Source organism: Seriola dumerili, unplaced genomic scaffold (assembly GCF_002260705.1).
Source record: "Seriola dumerili isolate Sdu_G_001 unplaced genomic scaffold, Sdu_1.0 BDQW01000050.1, whole genome shotgun sequence".
Lineage (NCBI taxonomy): Eukaryota > Metazoa > Chordata > Actinopteri > Carangiformes > Carangidae > Seriola > Seriola dumerili.
Window position 1 is genome coordinate 2,624,703 of NW_019174305.1, and position 24,197 is coordinate 2,648,899.

At 41.1% G+C, this 24,197-nt stretch overlaps 2 protein-coding genes across 11 annotated transcripts in view; both read left to right on the top strand.

Moving 5' to 3' along the window:
• LOC111217909 (SEC14-like protein 1) overlaps window positions 1-18,487 on the top strand; it is a 31,465-nt gene extending 12,978 nt beyond the window's left edge. For 2 of the 3 annotated variants that reach the window (XM_022739936.1, XM_022739938.1), the window contains 15 exons: window positions 5,123-5,272; window positions 5,519-5,650; window positions 6,775-6,903; window positions 7,416-7,689; window positions 7,932-8,041; window positions 8,270-8,459; window positions 9,152-9,240; window positions 9,490-9,560; window positions 10,644-10,815; window positions 11,159-11,293; window positions 11,439-11,573; window positions 12,230-12,481; window positions 12,586-12,764; window positions 13,217-13,243; window positions 15,542-18,487. In XM_022739936.1, coding sequence (XP_022595657.1) covers window positions 5,123-5,272; window positions 5,519-5,650; window positions 6,775-6,903; window positions 7,416-7,689; window positions 7,932-8,041; window positions 8,270-8,459; window positions 9,152-9,240; window positions 9,490-9,560; window positions 10,644-10,815; window positions 11,159-11,293; window positions 11,439-11,573; window positions 12,230-12,481; window positions 12,586-12,764; window positions 13,217-13,243; window positions 15,542-15,647 — 2,151 coding nt within the window. In that variant the 3' untranslated portion in view covers window positions 15,648-18,487. The remainder of the gene's footprint in view (window positions 1-5,122; window positions 5,273-5,518; window positions 5,651-6,774; window positions 6,904-7,415; window positions 7,690-7,931; window positions 8,042-8,269; window positions 8,460-9,151; window positions 9,241-9,489; window positions 9,561-10,643; window positions 10,816-11,158; window positions 11,294-11,438; window positions 11,574-12,229; window positions 12,482-12,585; window positions 12,765-13,216; window positions 13,244-15,541) is intronic. The other variant, XM_022739937.1, reaches the window with a different exon arrangement.
• Window positions 18,488-20,079: 1,592 nt separating this feature from the next.
• endov (endonuclease V) overlaps window positions 20,080-24,197 on the top strand; it is a 63,142-nt gene continuing 59,024 nt past the window's right edge. For all 8 annotated transcript variants that reach the window (XM_022740038.1, XM_022740036.1, XM_022740042.1 and 5 more), the window contains exons 1-2: window positions 20,080-20,220; window positions 22,736-22,907. In XM_022740038.1, coding sequence (XP_022595759.1) covers window positions 20,177-20,220; window positions 22,736-22,907 — 216 coding nt within the window. In that variant the 5' untranslated portion in view covers window positions 20,080-20,176. The remainder of the gene's footprint in view (window positions 20,221-22,735; window positions 22,908-24,197) is intronic.

The following is a 24,197-nucleotide window of genomic DNA, read 5'->3' on the forward strand; positions in this document are numbered from 1 at the left end:
AACTGCTGCTTCTCAGGCCTCTGCATACTTTGTGTGTTTACACTTCATCTCAAAACTGTCCTCATCAAGTATCTTAATCTTAAAAGTGCCCACGACCAAAATGTTCCCATTTTCCCAGCCACCAGAAAAGCCAGCTGATAAAAATAGCAGAGGTTGACCTCTGGGCGGCTGTCGTCTCTATTACGCAACCATTTTCATAAGCTCCAGAGATGTGACACTGCTACTGAGGAAGTTGGAGGTGTTCTCCGGTCAGTGTGTTGCACCCAGGGGACCTACAGACCAAGGATTTTCATCTTACCCCCAGCAGACTGACCCTTCTCTCACTTTCAGGATTGACTGCTTAAGCAAATGGTCTTATCTAAGATGTAACACACCCAGGAAGTGGAACTAAAGGTTTTTTAAAGCCATATATTGTTTGGCAGCGACAGAGAATAGTCCAGTCAAAAGAAACAAAATAAAAAAACTGATAAGTCTTTGTGACACTTTGTCCATGGTTGTTTCTCTGAAGTTGTGAAGGCTGTATAAAACTTGACATATTGGAACACTCTACCTCCTGTATCCATCATTTCAATTTAAAAGTCCTCTGCTGAGTTGTGTAATTGCAGCTTCATGATATCGTGGCGTCGGCTATAATTTTGCAACAGCGGTCTGCCGCTGCAAAAACACAGAAACACTGCTTCCAACTGCGTCCACTCGTGATCAAGTAATCACTCCTGTGGTAAAGGTTAAGCTAATTTAATTAGCTCAAGATGGATAAGAACCCTGAGATTGTAGATCCGTACGAGCTCATTCAAATCAGCAGTGTGGCAATATTTTGGATTTTAAGACTGTTTTATGGCATGATTAGTTAGTTAGTATTAGCTTTAAATGATTTTTGCATCAATCTGATGATACCCTGATGTTTGGGCTGCAACTAACAATTATTTTCATAGTCATCAATTAACTGGTTGGTCTATTAAACCCAAAGAAGCCAATAGTCCCAAACCAAAAGATACTAATTTTAGAATGATATAAAAGAGGTAGAAGCAAAAAATCCTGGAAGAGAAGCTGAGAAGCTGGAACTAGAGAATTTTTGACATTTCTCCTAGAAAAATGTTTTTAATAATTAATTGATCGTAAAAATAGCTGAAGGTTGATTTACTGCTGCTGTAGAGGTATGACACTCAAACTTAAAATAATAAGATGAAAAAAAAACTTGTTATGTAGAGAGCACCTTTTCCTGTATTTGTTTGGACTGTGTTTGTAGCTATATTTAAGTTAGTTTTTTTTAATGCCAGAAGGTCAAACCAGATAATGGCTGGGCTGCCTGCCAGTACTCTTGTCTTCTTGCCCTGTAGTACGTTATACACGTATACAAATACCACACAGCCCTTTGTGGTCCTTAAGTGTGTTATGTATCCCTCGGAACTACTGGATTTCCTGAATCTCCCTCCTGAGCAGAACAGATCTTATTTTCCAAACCCATGTCCTTATGCACTCTGCCTGTTGTTCCAGGGAAAATGTTTCCTCCGTGTGCAGGAAGGGTTTAAGGAATCATGTATTGTTTTTATATTTTCTCTCATGCGCCCCTGGAAAGCACAAACTCTCCAGCCACATTCCAGAAACCATTACTCACGGCTTGGCCAGTTGAGGTGTGTCCGAACACGTCCTATCACCATAGCAACTGTAAGACGATGTTCTCCCGGTCTTTCTTAGACATGCACTGGTTTTTGAGCTGGACTGGAAACTGGGATCGGTTTTGTTTTGCTATATTTTTTTATTGTCTTTGTGCTGAAGTGTTCCAGGAAAGAGTTGAAGCAAGGGACAAATGAATATTTACTGTAGTGGAGCTTGGTTTCCATGGCTGTTTGGGTTGATGTGTCATCAATGCCTGTTCCTGATCCCAAAGACTAAATGAAAGGGTGGTGTCGTGTATAAACAGAAACGTTTGTTTTCAAACTGCTGCTTTGGTTGCCCACTGAGAAATTTCATGGAAATCTGGTTTAAATGTAAGATAGAAGTGAATAGATTATCAGAGTCAGGTGTCAGGTGTACAGCTTATTGTTGTGAAGCTATAGCTTTTTGTTTTTTTGGTGCACCTGTCTCGTAATGTTGGATCCATTATCTGGTGTTGAATTCAATAGATTCAACAACAGGTTCGAGGGCTGTATCCTGCCTTCCAAGTTATCAGTACCAGTTCTCTCTTTAATAGTGGGGAAGAGGAGGAAATAATGAAGAGACAGCAAACAGTGTGGAAGTGTAGGTCAATATAGACTTAAGTAATTAACTCAATGCCAGATGACCTAGATATTGTCTCAGTGTTATTTTACCCGTGTTTATCTGTGTATGGTAAGTCATGCCTGCAGAACACTCCATAACATGATGGATGACTGAATGAGGTTCTCTATAGAGCGTCAAAGGACACGAATGTATTCACAATCCTGTTAGAGGTGCGTTGACACACCCTGGAAAGACTAGCTTCAACGTTTGTTAACTAACTTATGCAAACAGCCACTAATATACTGGTAGACCTTGACCCTTGGTTCCTTGGGTTAAAAAAAGGAGACGAATTTCAGAGATTGATGTGACAAAATCTGTATGATTGAGTAGTGTATATTTGCAAATGGACATTATTTTTCAATTATTGTAGGTTGTCTTCAATATTAGTATCGTATGTTGTATAAAAGTCATTTATTGTATGTATGGATACTACTTCCCTAATTGCAATGGATATTTAAAAAGCCTCAGACAAACAATTCATTCACAGTTAAACTTTGTTTATCAATGTTTTGTTCACATAATGATCAAAATATTCAGTGTAATACAACTTTATTGGTAAGAGTGTGATCAAGTCAGATGATCAGATGATCAGATGTGGTCAGATTAGGTCTGGTTTCCTTTGAAAAACCTAGCAGCATGCCCTTACATTTCCTTTTTCAAGAATAACTTGGAATCATGATCTTCCCATTTCCTGTTTTTAATACCAAAACAGTCAGGCTGTTTTCTGTGCTCAAGGCCCAGATAAAAACCGTTTGTTTAGTTTCATCTGTTTTTTTTTTTTTTTCATGAAGCAGAACAAGGCTCTGGTGATGGTTTTTTGTTCCTCTTAGAGGGTCATTACGACTCTAAAGTAAAGCCTGTGTTTTGAACAGTATGCAAGCCTATTGTTTGAGTGACGTGTCGTAGTGTTTTTGACGGGACGTGGCATTTGTGGTTGAGTTTTTGTTGACGCATGGTTGTTTTTAATGGGCGAAACTAATGTTTACAGTCAGTGCCATTGTGCTGACAGCAGTACAAAGCCTGCACCCAGTGTTCCAGAGCATCAGGGCTGAAAAACAGAGCACAGAATTCACTCAGTCAGTGGACAGTAGGCAGCTGAGTGGTTCAGTAGCCCTGGCAGCGGTATGCCAGGAGCAGCTGAACCCCACTGACTCCCTATTCGGACACAAAACAATGGCTGCTGCTGCTCAACATGCTAAACGTTGTTTGTTTGTTTGTGTGGAAATGTTCTGAACGAGGCAATTTTGTTTGAACGAGTAATAAAGATTAAAAGCTTTCATTAATCGTAACATGCAGACGGATCAGTCATTTCACATGGCTCTGGTTAAGGACATCTAACTTCGATTTTGTTTTCGGATTTGTTGAATGTTGAGCCCCATCTTATTTCACACTGATCTCCTGTTCTCGTGGTTTTCAAAGGGCCCTCAAGGACATGGATGGTCCTGTTCGCCACAGAACACAGCGCCTTTATCAGCAAGGCTCAGCTGACACTAACTCCGCTAACCTCAAAAGTCTTGTGAGAGGCACTGCTCTTTCTTGCACAGCCTGTCCCCGCCGTTGCTCACGCTTAAATCTCAGCTGGCACTGTTATTGTCAGGCATACTGCATATTTCCAGTCTGTGTCCCTGTTGAAGAAGTGCAAGATCTGCAGCTGATAGTTTTGCTATGTGGCATTTCCTACAGTACATCTTGTCCAAGGAAGAAGAGATGTACTGATGTGTCTCTGTTTGTGTCCGTCTTTGCTTCCCGATCCTTTTTTTTTTTTTTGAATAATCTCTTTCCTCCTCTCATTTGCTTATTCACTCATAGATAAATGCATACCTACATATTCTGGAGACTCAAGTTACTCAAGAGGAAATATCCTGTTTGTTTATTCAGCAAGGATACATGACATAAGAGTCTCAGACGAGCTCAGTGTTATGACTAACTTTTATCATGAACATAACTCTGTTTAGACTTGCCAGTTATGCAGCCACGCCAGTCAGATCCAAGATAGGAGAACGGTGGCATCAAAAGAAGGAAGAAATGGGCGCTGCTGCTGCACATTGTGCCAGCCACAGCCTAGTTGCATAACCACTGGCTGGCCTCTGTACAAGTGCTGAGTTTGCCTATGTTTTCCATTTTATGAGAACACATAATTTGCAGTGTTGCCCCAGGGCACAAAGCCTGTTATTGTGTGTTGAGCCCTTTGTTGTAAAGGAATGAAAAAATACTTCTGCTGTGGCTTAACTCAAGTGAGAAGTTTGGATCGGAGCTTTTGTTTGACCTCACTGGTTTGCTGCGCAGAGTGATTCTCTTGGTACTTGCGTTTTTAACTTTTTTTTCTAATGAATTTTATATAAGCTGGCACTTCAAGACCCATTATAGCTGTGTGGTATTTTTTTTTAAACAAAGCTGAATTTATCCTGAGCCTTTCAGTCATATTTATCAAACTAAACATTAGTGTAGTGTTTCTAAATAAAAGTTTTTCCAAATACTGAAAAGAGCCCTACACAAGAATACTATGATTATGATGCAGTTTAAAAAACTTAACTCCCTTCAGAAAAAGCCTTTAAAATTTGAAAGTGTATGGTTTTTTTAATGGGACATCAACAGCTATATGATGTTAGTTACACAGTTCAGTTTTGTTTAGACTCAAGCATTTTCTTTGAAGAAAAGATTGAAACATTTTGTCACTTGCTTTATCTAAAACCCGTTCAACTACAGTCATTAATACACTGATACAAACATCTTGTTTCACGATAACGGAAGACGGAACTTTCTCCTTTATTCTCCAGAATGAAACTTGAAACCCAAAAAGATTTCTTCTCGGAGTGAAAACCACTGTGTTAACTGATTTTTATGTTCCTCTTTCCTCTTTCAGGCCTATGAGCGCAGATTCCCCACCTGTCACCTCATCCCCATGTTTGTGGCGAGTGACGTGGTGAATGAGGAGACCAGCGAAGACGAATCCACCCACAGGATCGAGCGCCGCTGCGCCCTGGATGTGGATGCCCCACGCCTGCTCAAAAGGGTATGTTCTTCATCAGATCTGCAGTTAATGTGTTGTGAATGTGACTTATTATGATTTTTGCCAGCTCCTCCTCATTGCTTGAGAGGATTAAATAGTTTGTTTTCATTTGTTTACAAATTTTTCAACAATATAATGATTTTGGATGTGTTAATTTTCAGCTGCGACGTTACGTTTTAATGTGGTGTCTCATGTCAGTTTAGTTTCTTGTAATGTAAGTTGTTGTGTGTTGGTGTGTGTGGTTTCCAGATTGCGGGTGTGGACTACGTGTACTTCATCCAGAAAAACACACTGAACCGAAAGGAGAGGACACTGCACATTGAGTCTCATAATGAGACCTTCTCCAACAGGGTCATCATCCATGAGACCTGCTGCTATTCGGTCAGTTGCATACACACACCGCTGTGTTGTTAATGAAAAGCAGCTTATAACACACGAGTGTGTATATTTTTAGCACAGGTGGCGCCAGAGCGGGAATCAAACCTTGATCCTGGTTGTTTATGTGACATGCTTTAACCCGCTGTGTTGTACAGAGTCACTTATCTATCGAGCAAACACTCGCACGCTGGTTGAAGCTGTTGTTTGGCTTCTAAATGGAAAGCTGTGGCCAGCACACCCATGTTAATGTTTGTGCTTCCTATAATCTCTGCCCTGCTTCCTCACAGAAAAAGCCATGTTTAAACCAGCACTGAGCATACTGCCAGCTCTCGTAGCTCATATCTCTGTGAATTATTCAGTCCTCTACGCTCTGGCTGAATGCTCTCAAATACTGATCTGAAACCAGCATGTCTTCCTTTTTTCTACCAGCTCCACTTCTGTGCACTGCCTGCAGATCTGCCTATTCATGAATGGATGTGCTCTGAGTTAATGAGGTCAAGCACACTGTATTAGCCTCTAACCAGCTAGTGTGCTAATTTTAGGTTCTTATTGTGTGCTAACAGTGACCAGGATGGACAGCTCTGTTACATGGAGCTAATGGACCTGGCTAAAGCTGAAATATTTTGGTAGCCAGGGGTAATGAAGCTACCAGCACATTGGCTTTAACATGGATTTCACTATTTTTTTATGCATAGAATATACCAAAATGACAATGACAGTGTTCTTGTGTTGTTTTATTTTCATGTCAGCCCCCACCCCCGCAGAGCTGCCACAGCAGTGCTAGAATCAGCTGTAATCGTGCTTTACAGTGCAGGTCACTGATGAGCTCCTTCAGTTTTGTCTGAAAGTGACTCTGTTCTGTGTTTGAGATTTGCCTTCCATAACCTTTACATCACTCCAAACTGATGATGTGTAAAGAGCTGGCTAATTTTATATGGACAGACTGACACGCACGCACGCACACACGCACACACCCCTACTTGACAGTGCACAGTGTGAAAATTGCTCTCTGCGTGCGTCATCATCTAGTGAAGCTGGGTGTGTGGTTGCCATAGTGACGTGGCCATCTTGTTACTGCATGTGTATACAGTATAAAATACAGTATGTGCTTGTATGTGTTGGTACAGGTTCACCCAGAGAATGAGGACTGGACGTGCTTTGAGCAGACCGCCAGCCTGGACATCAAGTCATTCTTTGGCTTTGAGAGCACAGTGGAGAAGATTGCTATGAAGCAGTATGCCAGCAGTATCAACAAGGTGTGTGTGTGTGTGTGTGAGAGAGTTGTTGCATCTAATAATGACATGTACATATTCCTATGTACTTCCTCTGTATGCACAGAAACATGAGTTAACATCAGATTATTGGTTGTGAAGTGCAGCATGATGGGTGTTGCATGGATAATTATTATGTGAAATCTGGTGTTAAGAGGTTTCTGGAGCATGAGTCAGTCAGTCCTGTTCATGCTGTAACTGCAGAAATAAGCTTGCATAATCTCTTAGAGTGGACAGGGGTCTTCTATTATGGACCCAGTGAGTCATCCACCTTCATTTAGGATGGACGTGGGCCATGTTGAACGTGTTCCTTTAATTTTCTTCCTCCGCTTCCATCACCTAGATTGAATAAAGTACAATGAAGATACAGTATCATGAGCACTGTTTATCTGTATTCCAAATTTCTCTGTTAAAACACATTTCCTTGAATTCACAGCCTGTTCTGCTTCGCTCGCCATGATTCTCACACCTCTTTTCTTCACTTCTGTTCCTCACAGGGGAAAGAAATCATCGAGTACTACCTGAGGGAGCTAGAAGAAGAGGGGATCACCCGGGTACCCCGCTGGACTCCCTCATCCCTTTCCCTGCCTCCCCCCAGGCCAACCAGCCTCTCCACCAGCCCACCTGACCTCCCAAAGCTCGTGGTGACACCCGCCGTTTCTATTCCACTGCCTGCCAACGCCAGGGACGACAACTCTGAGGACGCCAAGCAAGACAGCAGCGTGCTTCAGGCAGACAGCCTAACTGAGATTCTGGCTGGTACACCTGAAGGTCTGTTCCTACAAATGATAGAAAAATGGATGCCAGCACTTGTTGTATACTTACAGCGACCTTTGTAACAAAGCAAAAAGAGTAAACAATAAAACAGTGTTTAAAGAAATGGGCACAGAAACAACAGGATATTATTTGGTTTTAGTTTCATTAAGGGTGTGTGCCACATTATTTGACAGTGGTGACACATTGATGTTTGCCTGGATTATTTTAATTTGAGATGTTATATTTTTGCCTTGCAGACAAGCTGGATGCAGACTATATCAAACGTTACCTAGGCGACCTGACCCCCATGCAGGAAAGCTGTCTGATCAGACTTCGCAAATGGCTGCAGGAGACGCACAAGGGGAAGGTGATGCACAATTTTTCCAGCGCCAAATTTGATCATTATCAGGGAGATCTGCAGAGCTATACAACACAAAGATTCGGTTGTTTCAGATTTTGTGTCATATCTTAGACTGATTGCTACCAGCTACTTTTTACAAACTGACAGTGACATTGGTAGTGTTGTAAAGGTTATGACAGGTTTTGTTCTTTTGTTGTATTTTCTTTTATTTAACGCTCTCCCCTTACCGCTCAGATCCCTAAGGACGAGCACATTTTGCGTTTCTTGCGGGCCAGGGACTTCAACATGGACAAGGCCCGTGAGATCCTGTGTCAGTCGCTGACCTGGAGGAAGCAGCACCAGGTGGACTACCTGCTGGAGACCTGGAGTTCACCGCAGGTCCTCCAGGACTACTACACTGGGGGCTGGCACCACCACGACAGAGGTAGGTTTGCATCTGCAGCCACACTCAATGACAGGTGAACAAGTTAACATGCTGCCAACATGTGCACTTTTGATTTATGTAGGCCATCTTGGAGATTGCTATGCTTGTGCCGTTAACTAGAGGAAGATCTCAGTTCTCCAGTTTATTACGTTCTTAAGTTACACACACACACGCACACACACACACACACACACACACACACACACACACACACACACACACACACACACACACACACGCGCACACACGCACCAAAGTAATTCTTAGTAACCCACAGCCTTCAGCCATGGACATGAATTAAACATTAGACCAATTTGCCGGCACTACTTGGTTACCCAAATAGCTTACACATACTCACACACAGTCATATTCTTCATTTGGATATATGCTGTGGATTCCTTATTTACAACAGAGGGTGACTGTTGACTAAATAAAATCAAATTTAAGTGGCTTTTATGTTCCCACATCAGTGAACAGTTAATCTTCTCATTTCATTCTCTCCACAAGTATTTACATGGGATCAACAGGACAGAACATGAAAGCATTTCTCAGTATACACAGTCGCTTATTGTCTTACACAACAGAAGAACACACAGGCAAAGAAGGCAGTGCAGACCCTTCCACTTAACACGCGGGCTTGCAGAATGTAAACAGTGTGATGGATCATGTAAATATTTGTTTTATTCCTCTAGATGGTCGTCCTTTGTACATCCTGAGGCTGGGCCAGATGGACACTAAAGGGCTGGTCCGCGCTCTCGGAGAGGAGTCTCTCCTCAGACATGTACGTGACACAAGCTGCAGCACACTTCAAGTTTGCATGTATCAATGTGGGTCAAAACATTTATAGGTCAGGCAGTTGGTGGTTGGATTACAGGTTAGGGAATTAATGTGCAGTGGCATGTCCTGACGAGTGCATTAACACCAGGATGTATACAGTATAGGACGTGTATAAATAGTGTGCTTATTTATAATGCTGCAATCACTGGAAGTCGCTGGTTGTGTGAGCTGAGTTCCTATTGTGTCATTTTAGGTGCTGTCTATCAATGAGGAGGGTCTGAGACGCTGTGAGGAGAACACCAAGGTGTTTGGTCGACCCATCAGGTAAACCTTCAATACTGGAGAGAGAAGGCGGTTCAGTGGATAGACTGAAAATGAAGCAGTAATTTTCCTAATCTGTTAATCAGTGAAGACATTTATCAATCAAAAAATGTCAACACTCTTTAATTCCACTTTCTCAGATTTGTGGATTCGCAACTGAATAGTTTTAGATTTTTGAACTGTGGGTTGGACAAAACGAGCTATTTGGAGACATCTGGGGCCCTGGGAACTATTTTTTGACATTTAATAATCTAAAATAAATTCAGTATTATTGTGTTTTGCTCTTGAGGCTGTAATAAAAAGGCAGAGGGAAGTAAAGAGAACTAATTGGAACAAGTGTAAAAATAAGCAAATGTACTGGAAGGAACAAATGATTCACAGAGGCCAGTGTGTCAGACAAGACAGAGAGAACAAAGTGACAATTAATCAACGATGATAAACCAAAGAAAATGTCTATCTAACAATCAATAATAAAAATAATCATCAGTTGTAGCAATAGATCAAAGCTAATTTCTCAGTAAAATATGAAAAGCTTTAAGTGTTTTTTTTTTTTTTGTTATCACAAAGCAGCACTTAAGCTATTTGGATTCAGTTCAGCAGTTGTTGCCTGGACACAGGTGCACACACATGCACACGCATGCACACGCACGCACGCACGCACGCACGCACACAGTGAGTCCAGAGGAGTATTATCAGCTCCAAAATGGAAAGAATGCATGCGGCTCGTTTCTGAGTGCACTGATTCAGATGGCGAAGGACAGAGTGGGAGAGAGTGAACCGAGATGGAATCTGTCATCTGTTAGCCCTTTCAAACAGGAGGAAGTGGCTGGGATAAGAGCCACGCAGGAAGGCATGTGAACTATGAATTGCTGTCACGTCACAGCTCTCAGCCAGAGCAGATAGAGTGAAAGGGAAGATGTGATGAGGTCCAGAATTAGCAAGTTTTGCCTTCACCACTTAAGCTTCACTTCAAGGTGACAGGTGCTACATGGTCAGACAGAGGCTGTAGCCCAGTTGTGTGTGTGTGTTTGTGTATGTGTTTGTGGCGTGCATTTGTCCACACTTCTCTCGCTTCCTCTTCTGTAGTTGTTGGACGTGTCTGGTAGATCTGGAGGGGCTGAACATGCGTCACTTGTGGCGACCAGGAGTCAAGGCGCTGCTGAGGATCATCGAGGTTGTGGAGGCCAACTACCCAGAGACTCTGGGACGGCTGCTTATCCTGAGAGCGCCCAGGGTCTTCCCTGTCCTCTGGACACTGGTGAGAACCAGGAGGGACACGCACTGGCTCGAACATTACATTTCCCTCCTCTGACAGTAAAATGTGGTCCATCCACATTTTCATACGTGCAGAACATCATAAACGTCATCATATCACAGCACACTATAACAATCCCTATTGCCTTAAAAATAAACTCTCTCTGTGTCTCAGTGAGCATACACAAGCTTTACAAACTGCTAACTCTGTTTTTAACCACACAAAACACACACAGTCTATTCTGCTCTTGTTATTACAGTAAATTCATATATTTTTGCCCTGTAATATTTAGGATCCAGCCATTTTAATGTTACTGACCCATATCCACTTCTACCACTGGCCATAGGTGAGTCCATTCATTGATGAAAACACCCGCAAAAAGTTCCTCATCTATGCAGGCAATGACTACCAGGGTCCTGGAGGTCTGGTAGACTACATCGACAAGGAGATCATCCCTGACTTCCTGGGAGGAGAGTGTATGGTGAGTATCTGATGAAGATTTAAACTTGTAGGTTGTATTTTGAGAAAATTATTTAATTCTGAACTTTCTGGGACACGACACCACCCACACTGTGCTCTCCTTTACTGACCCAATTCGCATTCGTGCACATGCTTTTTCTCTACAGTGTGAGGTACCCGAAGGCGGCCTGGTTCCCAAGTCGATGTACCGTACAGCTGAGGAGCTCGAGAACGAGGATGTCCGCCTGTGGACGGAGACAATCTACCAGAGCGCCAGCATCTTCAAGGGAGCTCCACATGAGGTGAGGCTGAACACAGTGCACCAAAGTGGGAGGTAAAGATGATAAGTATGTGGTGATGTTTTACATGAATGTAGGGCAGGAGAACAGAGAGCTGCCTGGTGTCTTTGATGGAAGTTTTGTTGAAAGTTCTGCCACCTAGTGGTTGTAACTTGTAGATGACTTCTTGATAGTTTCTGAATTCAGATGTGGACCAAATGCAAATGTTACTGTAACGTTACATAATTTATACCATAGGGAGAGATGCGTCGTCACATATAATGTATAATCACCCTTCTGGAAGCAAGTTTTGATTTCATGGTAATAAGCCTGCAACCATCACGAATGGATGTTCACTGCTTTCTCACTGTTTTCCCTCTTTCCCTCATTTCCCGGTACTTAAAAATGGAGTAACATGAAAAGAATAAAACAGTATGAAGTTAATTTCTTCAAGTATACCTGAGCACTTTTATGAATGACAGTAATACAGAGTGCAAGGTTGCCATAGTGCGTTGGCATTATTCCTGTCAAAGAAAAGATGTGTGTAAAGAAAAATAAGAGAACAAGAGCTAAAGAGAAAATGTTTCTCTTTACTGTTGTTTAGATCTTGTCTTTCTCTCCTGGAACATCTCTTAGTTACCGTTTCTGTCTTCCTTCCCTCTTCTCTCTCTTCTAACCAGCTGCTGATAGAAATCATTGACGCCTCCTCAGTCATCACCTGGGACTTTGACGTGTGCAAAGGCGACGTCGTTTTCAACATCTATCACTCCAAGCGGGCCCCCCAGCCGCCACGTAAAGACCCCCTGGGAGCCCATGGCATCACCTCTCCGGGTGGCAACAACGTCCAGCTTATCGACAAGTCATGGACGCTGGGGCAAGACTACAGCATGGTGGAGTCCCCACTCACCTGCAAGGAGGGAGAGAGCGTGCAGGTGAGGATCCAGGATCATGAATAACATAATATTTTTTCAAATATATTTTCCATCGTTTTGTTTTTGCTTGTCAGTCATTAACACTGTTGGCATCCTCTCCTCAGGGCTCCCACATAACGCGATGGCCAGGCTTTTACATCCTCCAGTGGAAGTTCCACAACATGCCGGCCTGCTCGGCCACCAACCTGCCCCGAGTGGACGACGTGCTGGCCACCCTGCAGGTCTCCTCGCACAAGTGTAAAGTCATGTACTACACCGAGGTGCTGGGCTCTGAGGACTTCAGGTTGGTAAATCTGAGAGAGAGTGTCTGTGTGAGTTTGAGTGAAAGACAAAAACATACATTTGTGTCCATGCTATATACATGTAGTGTGTACGTGTCCATATTTTTTGCTGTCTTTCAGGTGTTTTACCATGATGTTATAATTTCTGACATTATTCCTTTATGATTGCTCATTTTTCACTCCTGTCTTCTTTCAGTTTTTCCCCTCTACAACCTACTACATAGTGACACGTATGACTTATGAATAAATACATAATGCTGCTAAAATGACCTTATGAAAAGCCGTAAGAGCATCATGAGTTGTTTAAGCCCAGAGATTTGAAATGAGGATGCTTCCCTGCCTGAGAAACTCCTTTAATCCAACTTTTTCTGTCCAATCCGCTCCTGTTCTATCTCTCACAACCCCCTCCTCCTCCTCCTCCTCCTCCTCCTCCTCTTGTCTTCTTCCTATGAAGAACCGCTTGCTGTGATGTGCAGAGTTTGTAAGTGGCTCAGTGTTTGCCCCTTTTCCTTTAGCACAGCCTCATCATCACCGCTGCTTTTGGCTGCTGAGCTGAATGGCGCCCTCCATGGCAGTCACGCTTCTAATGCAGCAAAGAGATGCTTGTTTGCGTCTGTTCTTGCTTAAAATTTGGCTAACAGGAAGTTGTTGCTTTATTCACACTGAAGAAAATGTCCTTGCACTGAAACTACAGTCTAACTCACTGGCTTCAGTTACCCTGCTTGCATCACTAACAATATAAGGAGTCTTAGATTGGGTTTCGTTCAACACACTTGTGGTCAGCTGCCGTATATCCAAGTTTACACACACACCCCAACATACCAACACATGCACCTGTTTACCCACCTCCAAAGACATTTCCCGGCATTGATATTTGTTTTTCAACACTCATCCATTTGTACTACCAACCTACTGAATCTCACCCTTTTGTTCAGTTTACGTGCTGTTTCATTTTACTTTACCTTCTAAAACAGCCTTGAGATGACCATCTAACTCATTCTATTAGGATTTTACGGGATGTTTTGCTAATGGTTTAATATTTGGTTTAGATCTGAAAACCCAGAACCCAACAATTTAGGTAGCCCTTTCTTTTACTGTGTCTGTAATTTATTATAGATGGTGGCATAGCAACCTATAAACATGAAATGCATTTTTTATACAATACGACAGGGGTTCGTAACCTTTCTGTGCTCATGACCCCTTGAAACTTCTTGCATTAGTATGGACAAAGTTATGAGCTGTGCAATTTAAAAACTATTGAACTGTATTATATATATGTATATATGAATTGTTAAATTTGAAGGATTGGATTGAAGGAAGGTAAAAGAATTGAAAAAAAGTCTTAACTGAGGATTTAATGTTATAGCAATACATACTGAAGCATTCAGTAACCCCCTAGGTGGCTCCCGGCCCCCTAGGTCAGAACGACTCCGTCCTCTCTAAGATTGCTAATAACAACAAAGCATTACAAATATGATCATAATACAACAATATACAACTGAAATGATGAGTCATATGACCCCAAAAAGTCATTTATGAAGCAAAAATGTATGTAAATGTACAAATGTAGTTGCCACTCTACGTACTAATGATAATACTTTCCAAGGTGAAGTATCACACTTGCTCATATTCACTTAAACTGTCTTACCAACGTCATGCTGCTTTCTTTAAATATAATGAATGGAGAGTGTCTCTCCTGTAAGACTTAATAACCTTGAATAGAAAATATGGAAAGTTATACTGTTATATTGTAATATAAAAAATACTGTCATATTTGACTTTTTGAAGTATTATGATTATATTTGTGTTTCCTTTTAACTATTAATATAAGACATTCTAATGCATTATCATTTGTTGTCATGCATTATGTAGGTATACACTCAGTTAGCAGTTTATTAGGTACACCTAGCTAAACCAAACAGAGTCTAATACAAGAGTCCTCCCTTCATGAGGATTATAAAGTTCAGTTTTTGCACTGTAAATTAAAAGAATGGAGCCTGCAGTTTGTGGTGTTGATGAACTGTATTGCATTATACAGAGACATCCATATAAACAGGGTGGACAAAATAACACCTGTCCATGCAGTGCAATACAATTCAACAGCACCACAACCTGCAGCAGGACTGTTGTATCAGACTGCATTAGTTTTAGCTACGTGTATCTAATAAACCTGCAGCTGAGTATATATGATACATGGGCTTCAGACAGAGTCTTGTCAAAGTTTACATGTTGACTTCATATTAACTCTTTGACTCAGACAAAAGCACCAAGCAGCCTCCTACTACATACTTTAATAATACTTGTTTTTACGTATTGATGCAGAAGTTGATACAAAAAAAGACACAAAAAAGAAAAGAAAAGAAGTCCATGCTTTGCCATAGGCAGCTAAGCCTTTAAACATGCATGTGAGTGGATCTGCTTCTGTCCTCAACAAAACACCCTAAACTTCAAGAAGAACCATTTTCCCAGAAAGCTCTCCTGAAAAAAAGTTCACTGGAACAAGCAACAAGCATTTGGCATTTGAATATCCTCTCACACACATCCTAATTCTCTTTTCCACACACTCTTGGTTGGTGCAGCCTATGGCAGAGCCTGAGCGATATGTGCCACAGTGTAAATTAATAGTCCTCCACTAGGTTTGATTTGGCTGCATGGTTCTGCATCATGAGCACGAGTTGTGCACACATAATGCACTCAGTTAGCAAATTAGCTGACGTGTGCCCACCCACCCACCCCCCCTTGCCTCACATGTAATCTGGGTCTCTGTCTCTTCTCTCAGGGGTTCGATGACCAGCCTGGAGTCGAGCCACAGCGGCTTCTCTCAGCTCAGCGCCGCCACCACCTCCTCCAGCCAATCGCAGTCCAGCTCTATGATCTCCAGGTAGAGAACGGAAGCAGAGGACTTCAATCCCCCCACTGCCTTTACCATCAACACTGAAGCCAACTCTTCTCCTGTCCCCCCCTCCTCCTACTCCTCCTCCTTGTCTTTGGACTCTGTTCCTAATGCACAGCCAGTCTGTATGGAACTGAAGCATGCTTGCACAAACAGAAGACAAAGAATTAAACAAATCTGAGGCAAAAAGAAAAAAAAACAGACTGTGTACAATTTAAAGGGCTGATTTTTTGCACAATGGTCATATATTTCCCGTGTCTGGCATCTCTGCCAGGCAGCAGTTTGAATCATCAAACATTAGCGGAATGTTTGTTTGCATCATGTCGTGTGCAGGGTGGAAAGGTTAAAGGTCGAGAGCTGGGTTGAGGTGTCTTTGCGACACTGGAAGCTGAAAGAAGCAATATTCTCATTCTGGGAGCGACGGGACCGGATGACGACACTGGAGGCCACTGTTACATTTATGCATTTACATGTACATCCACATAAACTGTACTGAGGCGACGCATACCTCATTCATGTGCGTTGGCTAAAAAGACTACATGTACTGTTACATACAACAAAACACCACCAACACAAAAACATACACATGGACATTTAATGACTTGCAAAAATTTAAAGTGTTTGCCATATTGTTACCAGAGAGGTTTGTTCGATCTGGTGAACTGTTTATAGGTCAAGTGGGCGGGTGGGGGAAAATCTTCAGACCAGGGTCGAATATCGCCTGCAATTTCTTTTTTTCTTTTTCTTTTTTCTTTCAACTGTATGGAATTAACGGAGTGGGTGGAGCTCACTGAATCATGACAGTGCAGATGGTGTCAGCAAAGTTGCCAGTTGACAGGAAGATAGAGATGCGTTCCTGTGGCTGTGTGAGCTTTTTGGCATTCATGTTGTTGTCTTATGTGGCAAAGCCCACCTGTCTGTCTCACGAGGGCTTTATCACACCTTGAAAAGCATTTGACTATTTGACCTGGGTCTGACTCTTGGCGAAGTAATCCGCTAGAAGCAATAACACAAGTTTGACTTTCTACTGTTTGAAATATTTCTATTTATCATTCAGATGTATATGGAAGATCATGGGTGCTGATTGCAGATGACTATTTTGTTGTGTACAGGCAGACAAGTCAAACTGAGCCAGTAAACCGCTAAACTCTGTGGCATCAACATTATCACTGATAGTCTCCGTTACCATTATGGCAGGAGAGACACAAAAATAACTGGTCAGAGTTTCTGCTGGGCAGTTTATTATCCTCTTACATTGAAAACTTCAGTAATCATTACCTGGAATGACCACACTTAGTTTGCTTTATGTCCAGCGTCTGCACGATTGAGGACCTCGAGTCAAAATCAAGTCATCAAGGACATGCCTTGTCACTGATTTGTGAATGTGCTACTGATTGGTTAGCACTCGCTAACCAATGAAATACCTGAATTTGGAGGGTTGTGGTGTAATTGGGCAGAACTGCCACCATTGTCTACTTCTTTTTCAGAGTGATGTCGATTTCAGTGTGCATTGGGGATGAATGTTACTTTGTGATTATCATTTGATGGCGCGCCAGTAGACAACATATTGAAACTGTACATGTGCTAGTGTTGGTTGGAGTTTGTTACTGTTTTTCAGAGATGAGTACTTGATGGGGTGAAGCAGTGTGGTGTGTTGCTGCATGCTCACGTGGTGATTGGGTTTACAGATTTATTATTTAAAAATTTTAAAAGATAGCCATTCTAAGAGCCATGTGTCAATAAATACCATTTTAGCCTTTGTAAGCATTACTTAGAAACGTACCTGCTTTTTTCAAGGTCACCACTGTAATAGATGAGCGATTGTGAATTGAATGAACATTTCTAAATGCAACACATCCATGCAACAGTTTTTTGTTTTGTTTTTTAATACAGTTTATTTGGTTAATAAGCATTGATGACTTCACATAGATCGGACTCCCTGTAGAGGGCAGAAATGATCACCATTGCCAAGAGTCATCGGGTGCTGTTGCCATGGTAAACGAGTGCAGCTGCCAGCAAAAAGAAACAAAATAAATGAAAAAAACACAGATAGGACGGAGGCTTTCTCCTGTAATTACTGGCCCTGCCTGTTGTTGTTTTTTTGATACATGAAACTGCTTGTTTTTAACTGTAAATGAAAGGTCAAGGGTTAACATGTGGTAACTATTTGTCATTAACTGCAATAACATGAAATGCTTTATTGAGAAAAAGGACCTCCTCAGATTGAGGGATATTAGGTGTGTATGATGGTGTAAAAGAATGAATGTTAGGAACAGTGGCATAAAAGAATTGCCTGTAAAATGTGTGTAAACACTCTCTCTGACCCTTAGGGCAGGTGTGTTTCTCTACTCTACTAGAACCACACAACTAACCTTTCTTCACCTGGTTATTTATTTCTCCAGTAGACTTGATTTCCTTTTCTTCAATGGTTCAACTGATGAAACAACAAACAGCATCACTTCAGACCTAACTACTCTTATACTTCCTTTTCTCTTTCTATCTACTCTTTATCACTTGTACACTCCGGTTTTGCGGTTTTGCTTTCAAACACTTCATTGTGTATATCTTAGAAAGCAGAGTGGACCTTTGATTGAAGCCATAGGCATAAACACTGACCACTTTTCATCAAGATCTCATTGACAAATGAGGGCTATAACTGTTCGTCTTGACTGGTCAACACATTTGTCTGTGTCCCTGCTTCCTTTTCCGACATCGTTGCATATCTTCTCTTTACCTTGATGTGAGAAATTATGTAAAATGTACATGTTTGGATTAATGAGAATATGGCGCCTTTACATGTTTTGAAAACATTAAACTTGAATTATCAAAAAATACATGCGCTTGTGTCAAATTCATTCATGTTTTTACCTGTGACTTTGCTAGTTTTCATTATGTGATCATGAAGTAGGGTACATGTTATCTTTCAAAACATTGTATGCAAACATTGAATGACCGCTAAAAGTAACACTGCACCATTTACCAAATTTGGAATCTTATATTTTGCGTTGTTTAATGAGACATATTGACATAAATTGGTCAATGTGTCCCACATTTTGTAACCACTATGCCACCGGCTGCATTAATTTTTTTTTATGACTTGATGACAATCTTCAGGTTTGCACATCAATAATGATCAGTCCCCACTGACCTCAGGTCAATTCAGGTCAAATCAGTGTTACTGTATGTAGATTGAAAAAAAGCATACCTGGTAATTTTCTAAAATGCAAATCAAAGGATGGAGAAGGACCAAAAGTAAGACTAAGGTTCTTGGCTGATAAACAGTAAGAAATACTATTATCTGATTAATAACCTGCTTTTAAAGAATTTAGAAGCAGGAAGTTTTGTAATATCCGTTTTTTTCAGCAGCCTTGAATTGCCTATTATTGTTGCAATTATGAATATCATCAGTTTAGTTGAAATTTATTCCATAACTATGTATTGGCCAAGAGGTGAGTTAAAAAGAAGAGTGGAGGACAGAAAACATACCCTGAGGTACACTGTATTACAGACATAATTAAGACGAAATATACCATGAAAATTTAACAGGTAAATTAAGTTTGTTGTAGTTTCTATGCTGTAGAAATGTAGTATTTGTTTTATCCTGCTGGTTTATACGCACATGTATTTGCACATTTGCACATATCTATCACAGATACATCATCTATGTATCTATCATACTGTTCCATTAGACCTGTCTGGGTTTTATCTTTAGGAGCTTGTTGCATCATGATTAGCCAGTATCCTGTCTCCTCTGCTGGATTATTCTCATCAGCGGACATGTCAGTCTTGGTCCAGAATTGGTGCAGAATTCCTGTCTTGTTGCCAGGTAACTTTGGTAATCTCAGCATCCTCACCATTCACGTCATTTTCCTTTTTAAAAATGTTAATTTTGATTTTCAACTCTTTGTGCTTAATTTGAAAAGACTGTAGATGATTCAGTTGAGATTTTATTTGCAGTGGAGTCAAGTGTAACATGTTCCATTGGTTCCATTTTTTTGGCTGAAGCAGTATTATTATCTGTCTGTCCATGTTATCATCAGTCAGTGTCATCTGTCTATTATGACAAATTGCAGCGATCACTTATTTCTGTATATCCATGAAAGTTTCTCTATAACTCATGTTCTTGTTATCACAGATCAACCCAATGATCATATTTTGGAGTCTTACTGGGACTGACACTACTCCTGATCCAGATGACATCTTCCCCTTTTTTTAAATTAAAAATAATTAAATAAAAATAAATAAATAAATAAATAAATAAATAAACTATACAGCGAGCTGTCTGTCAAAACTGTCCGTTAGTTTTGCTTATCGGTGTAATTTGCCCTTTGAACCACTAGATGACAGTATTTACCCTCATAACACCACAATGACAACAAGCGCAGGCCCCGCCTTCCCAGTGACGTCAGTACACGGAAGCAAAACAGCCTGTTTGGACTTCACGTTGCTTGTTTCAATTGAATTTCACTTGAAAAATAATCTTTCTGCGCTGAGAGCGTCTTCTCCACCAGGCCGACACTGATGTCTGCTCCCCCCGCAGAGGATCTGGTCAAACAATGGGAAAGGTCAGACGCTATTCTGTCGTTTATAGACCTCAACTTTATTCAGTAAACTACACACAGCACAGTTACTATCAATGGCACTTGTTTTCTACAGTGTAGTCCCTTGTTATCATTGGCTAATTTCAAACAGGAGCTTGTTATAAAACAAACCAGGGTCCGTAAGGCGCTGACGGATGTTACTACAAAATAAAATGTGTTTGTGACCCTGTGGCCCTGTTGTAACTCTGCCAGCAGCTCTGGACCTGCGCCACCACTCCAGCAGCCATTGATTTGTGAGTTTGTAATGACAAGGCCACTGATAACACCGTGATTCTCTATTATGTCCTCATGCCGCCTGCTATCTCCACCTCAGATTTGTTTGTGTTTGTGTGTGTGTGTGTGTGTGTGTGTGTGTGTGTGTGTGTGTGTGTGTGTGTCCACAGCAGCTGAGAGAGGTATCATCAGTGTGTGAGCTTAGTTTATTTTACAGGTTTTGTCACCAACAATCTCAAAGTCTACTTCATAATCCCTGGTCTCAGAGTGAAGTGGTCTAAGGTTTCTTTTGCATGGAAGAAACCTTACACCTAAAACCTACTGTAAGAAAGTTTTAGCAAGAGTCTTTTTTACTCTTTATTAATTCTTTGAATCTTTAATCATATCTTCTGCAAATTGGTTCTCTACATTAGAGTGTAGAACCAGGTATCTAATTTTGATGAATATAGTATTAAATGCTTTATGTATCAGTTAATTTATTTAATTCTTTAGTCTAAAAACAGCCATAAGTAAAAAAAACAAAACAAAAAACAAAATCAGTAAAAACCCAATATGTGTAACATCCTCCTCATGTCGTTATACCCACAAATTCCCAAAAATATTACAGAGGACATGACCTCGGTGTCATGAGTGGTAGCTACAGTGTTGTTTTTTGTAATGAAAATCTACATGTAGTGTTTTTTCAGTGGACAATAATCACAGATCTGCAAATCTGCCCTGCTGTTGACTTTTGTATATAGCATCAAATCACAACAGAAGTTATACCAGGGCACTTTTCATAGAGAGCAGGTCTAGAACGAACTCTTCATAATACTGATTACAGAAACCCTACAGTTCCCACCATGAGTCACATACAGTCACATAACCAGACTCCACAGCTCTGAAGACAGAAAGGCCTGCAGAGAGCAAACAGGACGAGAGAGACAACAAAGCACAGAACTACGAGAGAGAGAGAGAGAGTGATGAAAAGAGAGGACAAGAAGAGGAAAAAAAAGAGAGAGGGAGAGACAGAGACAGGGACGAGAGAGAGCGGCACTCAGCCTGGGCAGCCATGTGCTTGAGGGTGTAAACAAACAGTGATGCAGTGGTTTTCATAAAGTTAACAGTAACCATGTTGGCAGCACCACATGGACTATACTGTATGTACTTGGTGTAACTGATTCATTGAGACCGAGGCCGACCCGCCGGTGCTGGAATGGTAACAGGTAAAAAGCCTGAAATAGTAGAAGAATAAATTGCTAACTGAAAGTTAAGGCACAAAATACAGTTTTAAATTTCAGTTTGAAGGCCTGGACAGAGTCATGTCAGCAGGGAGATTATTCCAGAGGAAGGAGGCCTTATAGGAAAAGGGTCTGCAGCCAGCACACGTCTTTTTAACTCTGCGGTCAGACAGGAGCTCTGTGTTTTGAGAACGCAGAGAACGGGATGGGATATATGGTTTAAGGAAATCGGACAGGTATGAAGGGGCCTGCCCATTTATGATTTGTATGTCATAAGAAGCACCTTAATGTCTGATCTGACAATGATAGGGAGTCAATGAAGGGAAGCTAAACTTAGTGTAATGAGGTCAAAATTTGTAGATATAGTTAAAATTGCTGCTGCAGCATTCTGAACCATTTGAAGACTTTTAGTGCAATACTTTTAGAACACGTAGCAGGCCTGAAAACGAAACTTTACAATAATCCTGTCTGGTTGACACAAAGGTGTGAATTAGGATTTCAGCATCTGCCATAGACATAAAAAACAGAATTGTAGCTCTGTTACGTAGGTGAAAAAAAGTAATCTCAATGATATCTTTAATGTGCTGTTCAAACGAGAGGGTCAGAATATATGTGACACGCAGATTCTTGGCTGTCAACCCATGAGAAATCACACAGTTGTCGAGGGTTACTGTGTCTATTTCGGGCCAGTGACCAGTATCTCAGTTTTATCTGAATTTAGGAGCAGAAAACACACCTCTAACTTAATTCAAGAGGAGTTGTCAGCCCGCATAGGCGCATGCAGCTGGGTATCGTCAGTGAAAATTACTTCCATGAGGTGTCTTCAACCAAGTGAGAGACAACAAATTGGTTTTCCAATCGATCTCGGAGTATGCAGTGATCTATGGTATTGAAAGTGGAACTGAGATCGAGTAAGAGAAGCACAGAGGCAGAAGATCATTTGCCACTTAAGTAAGTGCCAAGGGGTATATTGTAGAATGTGTGTAAATTTGTACGTGCTTGTGTCCAGTGGCTGCACAATACTACAATTACTGGTCTTTGTGCAGTGAGCAGGCCCGTCTGAGACAGCAGGTGGTGGAGGAGGACACTGAGGACTGGCAGATAAGTCCAGACTTCTCAGGCCTGGAGAGAGTTGGTGGAGTGGACCTCTCCTTCATCAAAGGGGACGACATCAATGCCTGCGCCCAGCTTGTGGTACTCAGCTACCCCGACCTCGAGGTGAGCTATTACCTCACTGCCACCTGTAATTAAAAATGAACTAAGAGCTTTATTGACCTTTAGTGGTGACAGTGGAAACAGCAGCATCGTCATTTTAATTTGGCCATGGTCTGAGCAGAACAGGGGGATCAACAATATAGAATCAAGACAAATGTTCTTTCCATAACAGGTAGTAAGTATTAAGACATAGAAATGCCAATTAGACTCTAATAGTAAATCTCCCCTACAATAACATGAAGGAATTATGAAATATGAAATAATGGGAAAGAAGTTGTTTGTCAAACAAAACCAAAAAAAAAATCCCCCTTTATCTTCATCTGTAAACTCAAAATAGACTTTAGAATTGGTATTGGTTCATTTTATAAAACTATCCTCTAATCACTTAACTTGTGCCTCCTTTGACAGGTGCAATAGATTTTAATATTCTATGCCAATAAAGTGGTGGATGTCTAAAATAGATTAAATTGTCAACCTAAGCACTAAGTGGACTTGTCAAGTATAGAAAGCGATGTCGATTCACAGCAGAGCTGTGGTTTAATCTAAAAAACAGCTCAAGGTTGAGTCTTGTTAGAGCGGCTGTTGTCATAGTGACCTTGGCAGTCCCAATTTTCATTTCGTTTACTTCTCTGTGTAGCCTTTCACAAGCACTTCTCTTTCCTGCTGTTTATCTGTGCATTAACAAGGGCTGCTGGCACCCTGTTATTATATAACCCATTGTAATTAATGACATTTGTCAGTGCACGTTGTTGATACATGGACCCAACAAGGCTAATGAAATGTTGCTCAGAAATGCTGCCCAATAATGTGATTATGTTCCCTGCTTGCTTTCAGTTTACTCGAACACTGCCACCTAAGGCCATTTGTGACACAAAGTAATACTGGTAACATGATGCACATTTAGTTTGAGTGTCACTGCTACTGACGTCTTACAGAAAAAAGGCAAAAGTAGGGTCAAACAGAAGCTTATCATTTTTTAAAGTGTGAATTGTAATAAATATATTTTAAATGTGAACAGCCCTAGTTATAGAAATTCTTGGCGACAATACTTTCCCACATAAGAGGCAATATTTTACCACTGCTATTTAGTAGAGAGGGATGAAGGTCACAGCTGTCAAAAATACAACACTGACATATCCCTGAAAACCTTCACCTGAAAGGTAGTTAACATTTCTGATAGCTGAGTCTATTCAGAAAACATCCATGGGTCAAGACTCTGTGGGCTTGTTGCTTTGCACAGTCGAGATCTTATGCATGTTTTATTTGTAGCCACTGCTCGAAGCCTTGACAAAA